Source organism: Budorcas taxicolor, chromosome 1, assembly GCF_023091745.1.
Source record: "Budorcas taxicolor isolate Tak-1 chromosome 1, Takin1.1, whole genome shotgun sequence".
NCBI classification, from domain to species: Eukaryota; Metazoa; Chordata; class Mammalia; order Artiodactyla; family Bovidae; genus Budorcas; species Budorcas taxicolor.
This window is the reverse complement of record NC_068910.1, coordinates 42,618,118-42,637,437: the sequence shown is the minus strand read 5'-3', so window position 1 is coordinate 42,637,437 and position 19,320 is coordinate 42,618,118. Positions and strand designations below refer to the sequence as shown.

Here is a 19,320-nt window from a genome sequence, read left to right as displayed (position 1 = left end):
TAGTATTACAAAGAAAATGAATATTACTGAAATAATATCAATATGTAAAAGCTAATCTGTAATTTAGTAACATACATGCCTTTGTTAAATTAATTAACAACACCAGTCATGGATTTAATTACTGTTATTTCAGAACAAGGATGAGTATGAGCAGTATGCCTAGCATCTCTCTTGGCTGTAATAGGATATGAAAATATCAGATTTCTGTCAGTATGAAGGACACAGGGCCTATAGCCAGTTATCTTTTTCTAACTTATATGTCACATTCAATAGCTTTATTTTCTTAAAAAAAAAAAAAAGGCACAGAGGATGCTAAACTGCCAGGGCTTTTGTTTTCATTTATAATGGAAAAAAAGAAATGTTTCATTTTGGTTAGAGGTTAGGTATATAAGGATGCTCTATTTTTCTTCATTTCTGTTCCTTGATATCACCAGTTCTATCCACAGATCCCTGTTAAAAAAAAAAAAACCTTCTCCTCTGTTGATACTAATAAGAGTAAAAACAAAATCTCCCTCCCACACTTTCTCTAAAATAAGCCTCAAATGCTGACCCCTACCCCCATCAGAGCCAGACCCCTTAACAAGGACACTGGTGACCACAGGGCCAAAGTGGGGTGGGGAGCACAGGTGTGCTTGGCAGGTGGGTGGCTCTCCTCCAGGATGAGGGCAGGGCTGGGCTCCATTTCCCCTCCAACTCTTCTAGCCAGAGGACTAGCTGGGTCAGTCACCTTGGTGGTCAGCCGTGAATCAGTACGTGGAAATGCCTCTTAGTCACACGGCCCAAACAGCTGCTTACCTTCCTAAGGCAGGTTTCTTATGGGGCATTAGTCAGCCAAGAGCTTTCACCCTGTGTTCCTGCCCTTTGGTGCCCCTGACACCAGCATCATGAAGGACATCATGGGGTGCTGAGCTGCCTCAGAGGACATGGGCTGAGCACAGACAACTGGTCTACCAACGTGTGTATGCAACGGGGCTGAAGGGGCCACTGTTTACTGGCTATTGCCTTTCCCAGACTTCTCTTCACTCAATGCCCTGTTAAAATGCAACAACTGGGAGCAGAACTGTCATATGTACATCACTGTGATACTGTAGAGATGACTGGGGTTGGGAGTGGCTCAGATGTGTGCAATGCTCAAATCTGAGGGCAGACAGTAAAGGAGGAGAAAAAGAACGGTGTGTCTGTGTGTCTCTGAGTGTCTGTGAGATGGAGGAGGTCAAGGAAAACACAGAGTAAAAAGAACACTGACATTATTTGGCTCTTCTCTCCCATGTGTGCTAAGTTGCTTCAGTCGTGTCTGATTCTTTGTGAGCCCATGGACTGCAGCCCACCAGGCTCCTCAGTCCATGGGGATTCTCCAGGCAAGAATACTGGAGTGGGTTACCATGTCCTTTTCCAGAGGATCTTCCCTCTTCTCATACTTTCATGTGAAACACATTCCCCTGGACTCAAGTCTACAAGGCAGGGCCCAGAACTTTCTTATTCATTGTCTTGTACTGAGTGCTCAGCAGAGTGCCTGGCACGTAATAGGTATTAAATAAATATCTGCTAAATCAAGAAAGGTGACTACTGTGCTGTTTTAAAAAGCAAGACATCCAAGGCTTGGCGTGGCCAAGTGCCTGGGTAAAACCACCTAGCTGGGACCGACGAATGGTCTCCGTGAAAAGGAGGACTACTTTTTAGAAGCATAGCCACCGGACACCCGGGGCACATTGTTGCCATTGTCCTGATTTTTGCAGATGCTGTGACCCGGGTCTATTTATGGGCAGGTCTAAGTTTAGCTACAAAGAGGTCCTGCAATCTGATATCTTAGAAGCCACCTGTGACATCAGTAAGATGAACTTGGTCTTCTACATTCTAGCACTTAACTTCCTATAGGATTTCTGTGCTGGGGCTGATGAGAAGAGGATACCAATAGCAGCAGGAGGAAATGTTATTTTGAGAACATACTATGCATCCAGGTGCTTTACATACTTTCTCATTAGACTATTGCTTAAATATAGAATTATTATTAACTTTCTTTCTCAGATGAGGAACTGGAGGTCCAGAGAGGAGTAAGCAACTTGGTTGCAGACCTATGAAAAGCTCAAAATGGCCTGTAAACCGTGTGGCCAAAGCTCCATTCACAGCCAAAATGTTCACCTGACCTTCTGAGCTTTCAGGGTATGAGGGTGACATGAAGTCAGGGGACCCTGGGCATGGAAGTGATGAAACAGAGAAGATATCCTTTTCTTCATTCTTTCAAGATCCTGTGAGTCAGTGCCTCTCTGCTACGTCACATGCAAGTTTTGGATATAACATTGCCCCCATGTCCCCTCTGCCACCTGAAGGGACTGACCAAGCAGATCAGTAGCTTCTTCTCAGCTCTTTTATCTAATGATTGCCTCGCATTTTCTCCAAAGATTTATTTTACAAAGGAACCCATATTTTACAATAAGAGGAGGGGAAAAAAATCAATACATACACATATCATATGGATTTAAAACAACTGCCACGGGCTGGACCCTGGCGCCAACTTTGTCCTACGAAAAGAGTGACTTGCCAAATAGAGCCTTTGGTTTCTTCTCCCTCAGCAATCTTATTTCCTTTTAAAGCATGTCCTAGTGGGGGCTCGGGCTGTGTTTTGCTTGGTCCTGATTCCTGGGTTATTGGGTAGACCGTGAGTCAGGCTGACCAGGCATGTAGAGAATATGCATTCCAGAGGCCAAGCTTATCCCCAGGATAGAATTTCCTGGAAGCTCCGGAGCTTGGATCTCTAGGATTTTTTTTTTTTTTTTTGTCAAGTGTCCTTGCTTCTTCAGTAATTTCTGGATACTATTATATGATCCCTTAGATTGTCTCTCTACCAGCTTCCTCTCTAGACAGTTCTAGCAGACTTCTAGAAAACCAGGAAGGAACAGATCTAGGAAGTCTTTCTTTTCTACCTGGGAAATGGCTTTGACTTGGTGTGGATGACAGCATACACCTGGTTGTGGCCAAGAAGTATCAGAGAGGTACAGAGGCCTGGTAACCTTTGGCAAATGCTGGGCCATCCCTGAATCACCGTCAGCAGTGGGCTGACCTTCATCTGTGTGTGAAGCCTGTAGTAGGAATCCTAGTCCTTCTCCACCAGACTTGTGCTTCTGACAAAAGCCTTCGGGTGTCTTCCTGCAGTGGAAAGAGCTTCAGTTTTAGAGTCAGAGAAGAATGGGTGTGAGTTCTTAATCTGTCATTATATGATCTTAGGCGAGTCACTGAAACCCTCAGTCTTCATTTACTCATGTGTAAAAAGGACATCATTATGTTTGCAATGTAGTCCTAAAGACTAAATGAGACAAGCGAGAGAAAACATCAGGCATCCTGAGTGTACTCAAAAGATGTCTCTCTTTTTTCCTTTCCCTTGCCTTTCCCCAAACTGGTCCATCCTAGCAGAGAACAGATGAATCTTTGTGCAGATCCTTGGGGGACAAAAGTCCTAATGGATGATGAAAGTAAGACCAACACAACCTGGGAAAACATGTAACAACACTTCTCATACAGGAGAGCAGACAGTGAACAAAGGGTTGATTTAGGGGTTTTATGAAGCTTTGTGATTGTACTGTTATTTCTGTTTTTGTGAAAGCCCAACTGAAATTCCACATCAAATATTTAGGCCTAAATACCAAACACAAGTTTAGGCCACTAAAATAGTCTAGGTCCACATAGGAGACCAGACTTCTTATTTCACTGTTTCTTGAAAAGCTTTATAGAAGACATTTCTGGAGCTTCTGAAGATCTGGGCCATTGATACACTCTAAGCTCTGAGATTTAAAGATGCTTGCTTCTTGGAAGAATAGCTATGACAAACCTAGACAGTGTATTAAAAAGCAGAGACATCACTTTGCCAACAAAGGTCCGTATAGTCAAAGCTATGGTTTTTTTCAGTAGTCATGTATGGATGTGAAAGTTGGATTATAAAAAAGGCTGAGTGCCAAAGAATTGACACTTTCGAACTGTGGTGCTGGAGAAGATGCTTGAGAGTCCCTTGGACAACAACGAGATCAAGCTAGTCAATTCTAAAAGAAATCAACCCTGAATATTCATTGGAAGGACTGATGCTGAAGCTCCAATACTTTGGCCACCTGATGCAAAGAGCTAACTCACTGGAAAAGACACTAATGCTGGGAAAAACTGAGGGCAAGAGGAGAAGGGGACAACAGAGGATGAGATGGTTGGATGGCATCACTGATTCAATGGACATGAGTTTGAGCAAACTCAGGGAGATAGTGAAGGACAGGGAAGCCTGGTGTGCTGCAGTTCATGGGGTCACAAGGAATTGGACATGACTTAGGGACTGAACAACAGAGCTCCAAGAATGGGTTCAGGACTGAAAGCTGCATGGGAAATGAAGGAAATGGTACAACTTTGAGGGTCTCCTGTAGAAGTGGTTGGTGGCCCTGCACCTGGTGAGATCACAGCAGCAGCTGCCAGCCAAATCTTCCTAATCAGCAAATGAAAGGGAAAAGGGGGCTATTTCCAAATGAAGGCACTTAGAGAGCAGCAGCTGTCTCTTCCTTGTGGAGGTCTCAAAAAGCTCTTCCCCAGTTCTGCTCTCAATGGAATGGTGTTTGTGTCCTGTTTTCCCATAATCATTTGTTATTTAGGAGACAGTCTGGGGTCCAGAAAAGGTCAGTGGACGGCAGGAGGAACGAAGCTTCCAGCCGTCATTCAAAGTCCGCCCCTTCTGAGGAAAAGCGACCTGTCCAAAGTCACCAGTAAATGCTTGCAGTTACTGTGACAGCTTGACCCCTTGCCAGAAAACTCTGCTTATCATACATATTTCAGTGGTGTTGGATGAACATGGGGGAGATAAGAACTGCCAAGGTCTGTGCTTTCAGGACTGATTTCCACTTTATTATAAACACACTATTTTGAATGTGCAAGTAGAAAAGAAAGATTCTCCCTTGCAAAGTCAAATGGCATCTCTCTGTTGGAGCCCAGCTGACCCTAGAGGGTGGGTTATAAGAGGTACTATTCCCTGACTTCTCTGCTCCTGATCTAACCCTCCCCGGAAGTAGCCAGGGCAGGGGAAGGAAAGGAAGATGCCCATGTGAGTCTGCACATCTGCCCCTCCTCCTGGTCCCCAGCCTTTGCTGAATCCAGCTCATTCTTTTTCTCCCTTGTCACCTCTGGCCAGTTAACATGGAGAGATCAAACTGTGGGATCTTCACAGGGGAATGCCAAAGTCACTCCATGTCCTGCTTGTAGAACTGTTGGTCAGCTCTGGGCCAGGAGAAGGTCTTGGAGCAGAGATGGCCAGAGTAAAGCCTAGAGCTGATCTGCGAGATACCTTTCCCTGCCCTCCACCACCTCAGGGGGCAGATGTATTGCTGCAAATCAATTGTCAACCCTAACCCCACATATTCGAATACGTCTGTATGGCATGACAAGCATCTTCAGTGTACAAGTAATGGCTTCAGCCATCTGTCTGGGGAGAGCTTTCAGGACTTGGATAATTTCTTTCTTTCTTTTTTAATATGGCTCTCTTTGGGCCAAGTTGCTTATACACCTATGGGCATGTCTCCAATGATTTGGCTATTAAAGTCTTTAAATGACAGCTTAATATATTTCTAAGATGGAGGGAGCCAAGGACAATTCTCGAGGAGCCGTGTTGACATTGGATCGGCTCACCCAGGCAGCGTGCCAGCAGCTTTGCACACGGCAGGAACTGGAGGTGAAAGCAGGAAGGGCTGAGTACAGGGGGGGAGGGCGAAGCTGGAAGACAGGAAAGCCAAGAGGGACGTGATGTGGAGAAGGGTGGAGGGAGACGCCCAGCTGACCCTGGTAATGCACTTGGACGAGCCATCCTTTCATGCTCCTTAGACATTGTGCTGAGGGGTGAGAAATAGAACCCTCTGGAGCCAGTCCACTGGCAGGCACACAGGCAGCAGTGAACATGTTCTCAGATCTCTTTGTTCTAGTCCTTTCTAAATTCCTGCAAATGGTTCTTTGGCAGCCAAGAGCCTATATTCTTGCAGAGCCTACCGGGCCCCGGCCCACCTTCTTAGCAGTCTCAGAGAAAGGACTTGACTGCTCTGGGTCTCAGTTTCTATATCTATCAAGTGAGAAGAGCTCCATGTCTCCTTCCAGGCCTAACTATTCCAGGACTCCAGAGTGAAATGCTCACTGACTGATGATCTCTGTTGTGTAAGCAGATTTTGTATGTTAGGCTAGAACGAAGACAAGGTCATCGGTCATTGTTCTAGGTTATCAATGCCGCTGGCTTCTGTTCAGCTGAATGAAAATTAGTTGCTCTTCAGATGGGCCAGTTATCTGAAGAAGTGTGTCCTCATTCACCAAAAGACTCCTTTCAGCAATCACGGGCTCACTGAAATATATACCCACCACCACCGAGCATAACAAAGGCCAAGTCTACTTGCCCTCAGGTGCTGAGCCCTTTGTATACAGCAGCTCGTTTAATGACTACGGGCCCCTTGGAAGGAAAGCTAAGTACTGTGGCCACCTCATGTGAAGAGTTGACTCATTGGAAAAGACTCTGATGCTGGGAGGGATTGGGGGCAGGAGGAAAAGGGGACGACAGAGGATGAGAGGGCTGGATGGCATCACCGACTCGATGGACGTGAGTCTGAGTGAACTCCAGGAGTTGGTGATGGACAGGGAGGCCTGGCGTGCTGCAATTCATGGGGTCGCAATGAGTTGGACACAACTGAGCGACTGAACTGAACTGAACTGGGAGGGAGATTCTTTTAGTGTCTCCTCAGTTTTCAGATGAGGGCACAGACTCAGAAGTTAATCTGTTTACACAGGAGCACACAGCTAGTAGGTGGTGGAGTTGGGATTTAAACCCCAGTCTGGTTACAAGAATATTGATGACTTAATAAACCAGAGAAGAACACACCCACTGTGGTGGTTGATTCCACCAAGAGAAAGGGCATTTGATCTTCCAGGCTTTTTGTTACCAGGGAATGTTGGCTAGTTCCTGATTCTCAGGGAACAAGAACTCCATGCTAGGAAACTTCTTTCCCAGTTGAAAAACAAACCAGGGTTCAAGAGTAGCCAATGGGAGCATTTGGCTCAGTGCAGATGGGAGGAGGGAAGGGACTGTTTCTATACCCTGCCATGAACTAAGAATGGGACCCATGGCCAGTACCCCTGTCTGCCTGGAATTGGGGAGATGATCTCAAAGGCTGCCCCAACTTGGGGATTTTAATGTTCTCTCTCTCAAAGACTGTTTTCTGACTTTCCAGCTCTTGGGATTCCCTGTGGCCCCCCTCCCTTTGGGTGCAGGGCAGCGGAGTCCTCGTGGAGGCCATTTGAAACCATTTCTCATTTTGTAAATTGGTCTCTTGCAGCTCTAAGAATCTCTGAAATTGCTTCAAAATGCCTAAGTGTGATTATGCCTCCTGAAGCCAAATGTTAGCAAACCCACCACTGTTGCAGATTTAAAAAGTAAATATGCCATAAAAGCTCTGCAGCATGCTGTTGATACAACCCAGCATTTAACCGCCGATACACACCTCAGCAAGGAGAGATTTCCCCCCATTCCCTTCCCTTCCCTCGGCTTTCTGAGTGGAGGACCTGGGTTCATCACCCATACGGTGACCCTCCTCCTGATTGTCACAGTCCCAAGGGGTAAAAAATATCCGCCCTTTCATCTATACCCACCACATTCTTTCACTAAGCCTGTAATTGGATCTAAATGGAAAATAAACCCTTTGCAGGGCAAGGAAGTTGGCACTAGAGGGTGACAAGTAGGAGACTGTGTTCCACCTCTAATCCGGATAATCACACTCTCCCATGCAAAGGAAAATAAAAACAAGGCTTCCTCCTAGCTGGGACCTGGGCTGTGCTGAGGAGAGAGGTTCCGTGTCTCCTGTCTCCCTTCACACATTAACTGTCCATCAGCTTGTAATAAAACAATCCTGAATCATCTGATGTGCCACTGGACAATGAGACACTGCCCCTTTCGCTCTGAACTCTTTTCCTTTGGCTGAATCTGGGGAGGCAGTTCAGATACACAAATATGTTGGAGCGGCCACAAGTTAGAAAACAGTAACACACAAACTGTACTGTCTGCGAACACTATGGTCTTAGCTGGTTCACTCATAGTTTATTGAGTCATGCTGTGCATGGCAGCCTGCGTCGGAACAGAGATGAGCAAGAAAGGTTTGTCCCTCAGGGAATTTAGAAAGATGGGTAGAAAAGAAAGAGCAGTGCGTGCCTGACTCACTAGTAGGTAGAAATTAACAGGACAGGTAGCTTACCAAGGTCTAACATGTTGTGAGAATTCCAGAGAAGGAGAGATGACTGGATTCTGCGAACAGTCTGGCAACTGTGAAGCGGGGGTGGGGGTGGGGGTGGGGGCAGGAACATTCCAGAGGGATGCTCTCTGGATGAAGTCTGCCCTGGTGTACACATTCAGAGGTCCGATGGACTCTGTGTGGGAGTCTGGGGCAGGTCAGCCTTGCAGTGGTACAGTCATAAATCAGATGCATAAATCCTGCACCTCTAAGTGGCTGACTTGCATTTTGATTCTGACATAGTTTTTCTTTTTCCTTCCCTCTCTCATTCCATCCCGCCTTGCCCAGGTAATAGCAAATGTTTACAGGGGACTTTGCCTTGAAAGACCAAAACTCTGATTTTCCCTGAAATCAGAGTTTAAGTTTAAACATAACTACTTTGGGAGAGAACATTAAGGGGTACCGTAGCTATTATTGCTGCTGTGAGGGAGGCGGGGCCTAACATCCCTCTATGGGAGACAAGGGAACTGAGGCTCAGAAAGGTGATGGACGTGGTTGGTCATTGTGGTGCAGCTAGAAAGTGGCACAGCTGGGGTTTCCATGCCTAAGGCTTTCCCATAGGCTCCACAGCCTCCCAGAACCAACTCTCTGTGACCCTGAGACTCAGTTTCTTCACTGGTCTAGGCTGTCTCTGGGCTTCCTTCCAGTTCACAGGTCCTCTTAGCCCTAGCCTGTGACAACCTCCCCTCACCCTGCCCCCGCCCCCCACTGTCTACAGGTAAGTAACCATCGGGGATTGGGGCTAAAGGCACAGCTGCAGGCCCCTCAGGCAGTCATTCACCCATGACCTTCTGGGCTCCCAGCCAGCCCTTCTTGAAAGGGAAAAGTGAAGACCCTGGGGACAGAAATTAGTTCCCGTGTGCTGGAACTGTCGCCACTGCCAACACCACCAACTAAAGAAACTGTTTTCTTTGTATGTGTGTGTGAAAAACAGAAAATGCTGGGATGAGAGCAAAGGGGGTAGATTCCTTGTGAGTAAATATTACCCCTTCCCACCTTCACCTCAATCACTGGAGGAGGAGGGTAGGGTTCCTTCCCCACTCCTCCAAAAGCACAGAGTTAACATTTAAGAAAAAAGTTTTTTACCTTATTTAAATTTTAATTAGCATCATCAAAGAACCAAGATCCTTTGCAAATACTTTACACAAAGGCTTTTAAGAGTAGCATTTGGGGTATGTGCCTGTTGGCTCAAACCTGTATTCCCAACGATTCTATTTTCTATAAAGTCTTGGAATTTAGTGAATTTTCTTCTCCATATATCTAGGAAAGCCTCTTCAAACAGGAGAGGGAAATGGGAAAAGGAGTCTGCCTAAGTACAGACAGATCTCAGCTCACCTTCTGAACTCTCGGGTTGAGGTCCTTGGCCACCTTTGCCATCCTCTTCTGGGGTGGACAGACAGCGCCTGGCTGCTCAGGCTTAGGCGCGAGGGCGTGCAGTGGGGACAGCTGTGCTTGAATGGCCAAGATCGCTGGCCCAGGGGGAGCTCTGTGCGCAGCCGGTTGCGGCGGGGCCCTTTAATTGGAGAGCGGGACTCCCTCTAAAACCTCGCCAGCCAATCGGCGCGGGCGCACTTGGCCAGCCAATCCCAGCTCGCGGGTCCCCCCCACCCTTCGGGTGTTCGGGCCCGGCCTGGAGGCTGCGGCCGATTGAGCGCTTTCCTGACGTCAGTGAGGCCGCGGCCCCGCCTGTCCGGGTGGCGCACATCTGTCCCTGAGCGGCAGGAATCCGTCCCCACGCCCTTCTCCTTTAAAGGACAACGGGTCGAGGGTGGGGCGGGCCGCCGGGGCCCCGCGATCCATTCAGGTCAAAAGGGAGAGTGATCAAACAGGGAGGCTTGGGGTATTTTTAGTGAGCTGGGTCCAAAAATAAATGCTGAGCTGTGTTCCCCTGCCCACCCTTTCTGCCTTGTCGCCTGGGGGGTGCGAGGGGAGCGGGGGTGGGTAGGTGGTGTAGGCGGCAGCTTGACTCAGCTGGTTAGCCTTTCCCAAACCTGAGCAACTTTTCCAATCACAAGAGAGGAGGTGAGATTCGAGTGAGTGGTGATTTCTTTAAAATTAATGTTTCTAAAATATTCATCGGCCTTCTATAACTTGCTTTCGCATAAATCGTCCCGATTCAGGGAGGGAGAGAACACTGTCCTGATTTTATAAATACCAACATGTACATCTTCACTCCTGGAGTCCTATTTTCTCATGACAATCTCATAATTATCACAAGTGTTGTTATAACATGATAATGTTGATGATGATCACTCCCATTTAAGAGATGAGGGAATAGGATCAGAGAGGGTCATTGGTCCAAAGCTGGGCTTTTCAGTGAGGCTTTAACCGGGGAGAGGGAGGGTGAGATTTCACCTGGGTAGGAGGTGCTCAGGATAACGAGCCATAAACTAAGAAATTAAATTTTTTTTGCAGATTAATTGAGTCATGCAGGTCTGAACAAGCAAGTTTTCTCATATCCTTGGGATGAAGTCTCTTGCAACATCTCAGAAGTCCTATAAGTCAAAATCTACTAGGACTCACTGTTCCTATAAACCCACATCTATTAAGCCAATTCCACAGACCTGGGTTCCTAGAGCCATTATCCTAGCCTAGACAGAGGATTAAACACAGTCCCTTTTCACCTTTTTTCACAGACAGAATACTCTGTCATGAAGTTTTCTTCCTGTCACCCTCTGCTGGAAACCAGGGCTCAAGTGGACTAAACCCTGGGTTGTAAGACTGCAGAGTGGCTTCAGATGCATGGCGTGGCCCGATGTGGAGGGAATGGGGGGCTGCAGGTCACTACGTAGGGCTTTTTCTCTTCTTGGAGGTGCTTTCCTTAAAGACACCTTCCGTTGGTTCTCTTCTTTTTCTTTCTTTCTCTTTTGGCTGTGCTGGGTCTTCATTGCTGTGTGGGTTTTTCTCTAGTCGTGGTGAGCAGGGGCTGTTCTCTGTGGTGGCTTCTCTTGTTGGGGAGTACGGACTCTAGGGCACTTGGAGTTCTGCAGCTCCAGCTCCCAGATTCCAGACCACATGCTCTATCAATAGTTGTGGCTCATGGGCTTAGTTGCTCATTGGCATGTGGGATCTTCCCGAATCAGGGATGGAACCTGTATCTTCTGCATTGGCAGGCGAATTCTTTACCACTGAGCCAACACAGAAGCCCTCTAATTGGATCTTAACACATCATCATCTTTAGTGATCCCAAATCTGAGTTTGGGATCCCATGATCCCTGCTTGTGGCTCCTTTTTCACCTTCTAGAAAGGGCTTTCTATGTATGACTCCTCTTTTGCAACATGAAGAATGATCTTTTTCTTCTTTCATAGATTTCTGCTATCGTCAATGTTTGTCTCACTTGCCCCTACCTGTAGCTCCAATACCTAGTACACGAGCAATGCTCAGAGCATGTCAGTGGAATGAATGGAGGTTGGCTTCTGGCTTTTAATCAGCAGTGAGTTGGCAAGGTGGGACTTGGAGAGATGGCCAAGTGCCATCCCTGGTCTGGTTTGTCCAAACTTCCTAGGTGGGCTGCATGATTAAGCCAGGGTGTAAGTAAATGGTAGCCAACGGAAGCCTGGCCTGGGAGAAGTTTCCATGTGAATAGCCCTTTCAGTAGCAAATCCTAGGAACAATGGTGTTGAAACTGGGATGTTCTGCCAGAAGCCTTTATACTTCAGAGCTACGGGGAACAGAAGCCAGGAGAACAACAAAGGCAAGCTTTATCCTTTGCAAACTAGGCAGAAGCCTGCCCAGTGAAGTCATTTCCCGCTCTCTTCCCAGCCACACTCCTTGCCCCATCTTGAAAAATTATCATTTCATGGAATAATTTGACTTTTATGAGCTTTAACAACGATTAGCTCCAAGTAAGACCCTCTTCCCCTCTCCTTATTTTTATCATTGGCCCCAGTTTCAATCAAGGAGGCAGATATTGTGGCTGTTTCTGAGAATGTAAGAATCGAAAGCTACTGCTTGGATGGCCTTGCCTTTCGTGCCTGCTAAGTCGCTTCAGTCGTGTCCAATTCTTTGCAACCCTATAGACCAAAGCCCACCACGTTCCTCTGTCCATGGGATTCTCCAGGCAAGAATACTGGAGAGGATTGCCATGCTTTCCATCAGGGGATCTTCCTGACTCAGGAATCAAACTTGTATCTCTTATGTCTCCTGCATTGACAGGTGGATTATTTATCTGTGAAGCCCTCTGGCCTTGTCTTTTTTTCCTTTTTCCTAGTAAAGAACCTGTCATGGGCAGAAAGCTGCTCCTTGCTCCTCTGGGACTTATTCTGTCCCCCGCTGAAGATGCTGACTCTGACTTTTTAAATGCTACTCTCAAGACAAAGGTTTCAGGGGATCTATAGTCAGTTTTGTCTGGACACCTGGACTGCTGCTGCTGCTAAGTCACTTCAGTCATGTCCGACTCTGTGCGACCCCATAGACGGCAGCCCACCAGGCTCCCCCGTCCCTGGGATTCTCCAGGCAAGAATGCTGGAGTGGGTTGCCATTTCCTTCTCCAATGCAGGAAAGTGAAAAGTGAAAGTGAACTTGCTCAGTTGTGTCCGACTCTTAGCAATCCCATGGACTGCAGCCTACCAGGCTCCTCTGTCCATGCGATTTTCCAGGCAAGAGTACTGGAGTGGGGTGCCATTGTAATTGGGATTCTTCTGGAAGATGGAGGAAATAGGACCTATTACATCTTAAGCCTCACTCCATGGCTAGGATCCTTTTGCTTCTGTTTGGAGGAAAATGGGGTATCAGAAAATAAGGTATCTTTTCCAGGTTGGAACAATAGAAAGATCTGATTTCCCCAAGGTTCATTGCTTTGTGATGCTGGGGATTTTTAGAAATTTTATTCACCCATCAAGTAGTTTTGGGGCATCTGCCTTAAACCAATCCTTGTTCTAGGTGCTGAGGGTACCCACGTACATAAAAGAATCCTTCCCCTTCAAGAATGTCTTGCTGTTATCTTACTTGATCTTCAAGACAACCATGATAATTATTTCCTAATAATTCTAATTATACCTCTGGGAGAAAATAGAGATTTGGGACAGTCAAGGGCTTCATGCAGCGTCACACTCCAGCAAGTGGCAGAGTTGAAATTCAAACTCAGGGCTTTTAGCTCCAGACTGTGTCCTTTTAATTATTACACCGCCTCCTATAGTGACTGTAGTGGACTGATTACAGGTTAAGAGTCAGCAATCGGAGCAAGATGGTGGTGTCATCCTCCATGTCACTGGGTTTGTCCTAAGTGGAATTTTTGACTCTGAGTTTCATGCTCTTTTCCCTGTTCATTCATGCATTCAACAAGCACTGAGCTGAGAACCGTAACTGGTGTAGCCCTGATCTGAAGATCCAACTCTGACTAAGTAAGGCCAGAAAGCGTCCTGCCCTCACACAGCTGCTGTTCCCCGGGGGGGGAGGCTGACATAGAGCAGGGGAACAGATCATCGTATGAGGTAGCTAAGAGCGGCAGCGAGGACCTTGCAGGAAACGAGGAGTGAGTCACTGACTGTGTGACCCCTTGAGATCAGGTGGTCCAGAAAGGCCTGGCTGAGGTGATGTGTGAGATGAAATAGAAAGAGGGAGTTTGAGTCAGCATGGCAAGGAGTCGAGCACCATGAAAAGAGCATTCCAGAAGGACGATGTCATGCATGAAAAGACCCTAAGGTGGGCATGGGCTTGATGTGTCTGAGGGATCATAGGGCCACTGCGGTTGGAGAATAATGAGGGACAAGGAGAGTCTGTGACGAAACCTGGGGGACCAAATCACCTTGGATACTGCTAAGCAGGTTAAATTCTTTTCTGAGGACAGTGAGAAACTGTAGATTAGTGCTTTCCCTCTGAGATATAATGTGAGCCACATACACTATTTAAGTTTCTAATAGTCACATTTAAAACAGTTACAGAAAGGTAACCTGTTTATATTTTATTTAACCCAGTATATCTGAAATGGTATCATATCCATCTGTGCATGCGATAAAACATTCCCTTCTCCAGGGGATCTTCCCAACCCAGGGATCTAGCCCAGGTCTACCCACATTGCAGGTGGATTCTTTACCAGCTGAGTTACAAGGGAAGCCCGAGAATACTGGAGTGGGTAGCCTATCCCTTCTACAGAGGATCTTCCTGACCCAGGAATCAAATCTCCTGCATTGCAGGTGGATTCTTTACCAACTGAGCTATCAGGGAAGCCCCTATAAAATATTATTGAGATGTTTTCCATTCTTTTTTTCATGCTACATCTTGGAAACCTGGTGTGTGGTTTATACTTACAGGACATCTCAGCTGAGGTCAGTCACACTGCAGATGCTTAATAGCTCTGTGTGGGTAGGGGGGTTCAAGATGGGGAACACACATACACCCACGGCTGATTCATGTCAATGTATGGCAAAAACCACTACAATATTGTAAAGTAATTAGCCTCCAATTAAAATAAATAAATTAAAAAAAATAAAAGTGTTAAAAAGAAAAAAAATAGCTCTGTGTGGACTGCGGCTACCATATGTGACACGGTGTTATACAGAGCTTTAAGCAGGGGTGTGCGGATACCTGATTTACTAGTTAACTCACAAGAAGGACACCCAGGAGGTTCTAAGAGAAACCCAGTTGGTAACTAACAACCTCTCCTTATGAGAGAGTAAGGCTGAGGGGCAGGGGGCCCACAACTGAGTGTCTGGTGTCCTACATGTGTTTCAGGCAGTGAGCTGGGAGGGGAGAGTGCTTCCCTCAAAATCACAGAGCTAGATATGCGGCCAAGCAAAACCCTGAACCCAGATCTCTTAGTTTCAGGCCAGTTTAGAAAATCGGCAATCATCATGGCTCAGGAAGATGATGTTTTTACTGTGTTGCAAGCGTGGCTTAGTTGTTTTAATACACAAACATGAGTGATGGCTTCTATTTGGTTATGATTGTTCTCAGCATACTGTTTTCATTTAAAACAACCAACACTTAAGAGTAGGTAGATATCAATAATCCCTGAACCACATAGTATATTTTAATATGTATTAACTGATATAAACATACCATGAACCACATAATACCTTCTACTTTGTATCAGCTTGGCCCATCATTTGTACAATATATATGTGAATTGTTCACAACTTGAATTTTTTTATTTCTTTCCTGCCATTCTTACAGTAACTTTAATTTTAGAAAAACTATCTAATTTTCTCCAGATTTTTGGATGGACTCCTAGATCAAGAAAGGCTTTGCCTGTGAGGCCAAATCATCTGGATGAGAACAAAACATGATTCCTGGACCCAGCTATTCTCTTGCCTTCGAGCTTGTCTTTGACAGGGACAGTGAAAGACACAATGAGATCTGTCCATTGTGAAGGAGCACTGAGTCAGGAGTCCAGAGCCCTGCATTTGATTCTAGCTCTGCTAAAAGCCATGTGGCTGCCATCGTGCACAAGGCCACTTGCAATTCATTTATCATTTACTGGGATCAAGTGATCAATAAGCTCTGAACATCAGCTACGTGTCCCACTTGATAGTGCAACAGAGCTTCCCTTCTTTGCCAGTTTGAAAAGTGGAGGAGAGAGAACATTATTTTAGGTGCAGAAGATCTCCCTGTGTGTTTCAGCTTCGTCACAGAGGCGAGCTTATGATTTGGGTAATATATTTAAGAGTCTCTAAGTCCCTGAAAAAATGAGGTTAACCATCTTTATTCCTCTTACCTTACAAAGCATATCCTTACATTCATTTATATATGTCTGTACTGGGCAGAATTCTAAGTTACTGCCAGGTTACCCAGCCCCATGTATAGTCCCCTCCCTGTGAATGTGGGTGGTTCTCGTGACTTCCTTCTAACCAACAGAATGTGGCAAAGATTGTGGGATTCTGCTCCTGTGATTTTGCTGAGTATTGTGACCAAAGTGAAGCGATTTTACAGGTGTAATTAAGGTCTCTAATAGGGAGAGTCTCCTGGGTGGGCCTGACCTAATCAGGTGAGCCCTTCACAGGTGGAGCCAGCAGTCAGGAAATCTCTACCTCTGACCCGCTAGCCTTCAGGAAGTGAGCTGCCACGAGTTCGATATCTGTAAGGAAGTGCATTCTGCCAACAACCACGTGGCAGGATGATAAATGAGTGTTCTAAGTTGTTAAGCTTGTGGTAATTTATCATGCAGTGTATTGACAAACTACATTCTGTCATCCTCATTCTTGGATCTGTTTAAAAGATTTACTTATCTGCTATTTCTTGGGGTGAAGATGTTTGGTATCCCTTTTCAAAAAGAAATACTTCTTCTCCCCTCAGTTCTTAGCGCTTCTTGAAGCATTAAGTTACAGGAGTTGGGTGAGTCCTTTAGGAAGCAGCCTTTACCGTGGACAGGTGTCTAGTTACTGTCCTGGAGGACTGAACCATATCCACATTTAATTTCTGTAGGTGTACTATTTACTGCTATCCTCGGTGTGTGCGTGTGTTTGCACCCACGTGCATTTCTGGACGCGTGCGTGCGTTTCTCTGCAGGCACATGCGCTTCTGCGCACGTGCATGCGCGCATATGTCTGAATTGCAGGGAAAGACGAGAACAGGTGCGCGGGATTTGCTCCGTGCCGTCTGCATTTCACGTGGATAAGCCTTAAGACCACCCCCAGGTAGCAGGTGTTGTTAATCCTATCTGCAGATGAGAAAGTGAAGCTCTGCTGTGTAACGTGAGCTGCTCAAGCTTCAGAGCTAGTTGGGATCCACACCCAAGTGGGGTCCCTCAGGAGATGGCTGGCTTTGGAAAGAGGGCTCAGCCCGGACGACGGCGGAGGGACAGGACTCCCGGCCGTCAGAGATGGTTCTGGATGTTCCCGGTGACCCCCTCCAGCTCTGGGCCTGGGAGGCAGGGGCTGAGGCCTGAGGTGGGTGTCTTTAATCTCCCGGCTTCCTCCCGGTTGGCCTGGGCGTTGGATGGTCGTTTTCCTCCACCTGTCGCCACAGCTCCTGTCGGCCTGGGGGCCGCTGTCTCCCTCGGCCCCTTCAGGCCGGGCGGGGTCCCGGAATCCCGCGGTCGCTAGCCGGGGGTGAGTCCTCCTCCCCTCCCGAGTGGGTTCAGGGCCGCTGCTGTTTCCTCATTCGTTGGCTGCCCTTTCGTTAAGCTCGCTTCAGTTACTCCTTCGAGTGTTTCCAGTCAGGACCCTGACGCGTCCGGGAGCGAAAGGGGGCTTTAGAGAGGACTCCTCCCCGGGAGGAGATGCGCGTCGCCCTGCGGTTTCTCACGTCGTGATTTTGGCTCTTCGCTTGTGAGTGAGTTAAAAGGCGCTGAGGCTTGGCACTTCACTAGGATGGGAAACCCAGAGAGCTGGAAAAGCAGGACAGGGAGCTGGCGGCCCTCTCCCCGGAAGTCTGCCGGCCGCTCTGGAGTCTTGAGGAGAAGACTGAGCGTGCAGGGCTCCTTTGGCGGGCGACAGTGACGCGCGCCGTCCCTCGCTCCCCTGTGCCTCCGGTACCTGGTGTGTGAAGACGGCGGCCGTGGGCCGTGGATGGGGGGCTGCGGCCTGCACCGCCTTTCCAAAGGCGCCTTGTTCCCATGCCCGCCCAGCTCACGTGACTCTAGCCTTGAGTTTTTGGAGATGAGGTTCTTTTCGGGAGACGCTGGGGAGCCCAGAGCAGTTTGCGGATCTGGGCCCTCTTCCTAAGATGAAACCCCTGTAGTTCGCTGACCTCGATGGAATTTGCAACCGCGTGGTAGCAAAATACTTGTATTCCGCCTGGCCCCCTGAGAGGGAGGTGTTGCTATGACTCACTCCAGAGAAAGGCTGTTGAATGTGATGAAGAGGCAAACCTGCAGTTCCGGGTTCCTAGCCTGAGAATGATTTTGATCTTTGGGTGATGGGTGGACTTGGAGGGGGTGCAGGGGAGGGTTTGCCATGGCCTACCCAAGGAGGAGCTGCTCAGCTTCAAGGGAGGTGCTCAGGATAATGGAACCCAAGTGCCCTTTTCCAGCTCCCATCAACAAGACTCTGCCAGACTCTGTCCCTGAGCCATTCCACAGCATCCTCACAACACTTTCCTGAGGTGGTGGTCTTGTCACCCTTTGACCAAAGAGCAAACTGAGTGCCAGGGATGTTATATAATTTCCCCAAGGTCATGTAGCTGGTTGCAGAGTCTTAAATTGGACGCACGTATGTCAAACTCCAAAGATGGTAGCAATAGAAACTACAAAACAACAACCAGCAACCATTTCTTGGACTGTTCCCCATATGTCAAGCTAAATTTCATCACGTTTAATTACTCTGCAGTGTAGTGTCTCAATCCCTAGCATAGATGTAAATAGCATTTCAGCCCTCTGACCCCCAACACACACTTAACACTGGTGGTTGTCTAATTGTAAGTAACCCTCATGATCTAATTATGACAACTGTTTAGAACAAAATCTATTTTTATTTATTTATTTTTTTTAATTATTTTTTTTTTAATTTTAAAATCTTTAATTCTTACATGTGTTCCCAAACATGAACCCCCCTCCCACCTCCCTCCCCATAACATCTCTGTGGGTCATCCCCATGAATTTTTAAAATTCTTGAAAACTTTTCATTTTATACTGGAGTACAGCTGACTATGCGGAACTGTGGAAAATTCTGAAATAGATGGGAATACCAGATCACCTGACCTGCCTCTTGAGAAACTTATATGCAGGTCAGGAAGCAACAGTTAGAACTGGACATGGAACAACAGATTCATTCCAAATAGGGAAAGGAGTACATCAAGGCTGTATATTGTCACCCTGCATATTTAACTTATATGCAGAGTACATCATGAGAAACGCTGGGTTGGAGGAAGCACAAGCTGGAATCAAGATTGCCGGGAGAAATATCAATAACCTCACATATGCAGATGACACCACCCTTAAGGCAGAAAGTGAAGAAGAACTAAAGAGCTGCTTGATGAAAGTGGAAGAGGAGAGTGAAAAAGCTGGCTTAAAGCTCAACATTCAGAAAACAAAGATCATGGCATCCGGTCCCATCACTTCATGGGAAATAGATGGGGAAACAGTGGAAACAGTGTCAGACTTTATTTTGGGGGGCTCCAAAATCACTGCAGATGGTGATTGCAGCCATGAAATTAAAAGACGCTTAC

General features: G+C 46.9%; 1 protein-coding gene across 1 annotated transcript in view; it reads right to left on the bottom strand.

Annotated features, from left to right (window-relative positions):
- The window catches only part of LMCD1 (LIM and cysteine rich domains 1), a 56,965-nt gene extending 47,018 nt beyond the window's left edge, over positions 1-9,947 (bottom strand). Inside the window, exon 1 of the mRNA XM_052636626.1 lies at positions 9,612-9,947. Within this exon, the coding sequence (XP_052492586.1) occupies positions 9,612-9,653 (42 nt within the window). The 5' untranslated portion in view covers positions 9,654-9,947. The remainder of the gene's footprint in view (positions 1-9,611) is intronic.
- Positions 9,948-19,320: the final 9,373 nt, after the last annotated feature.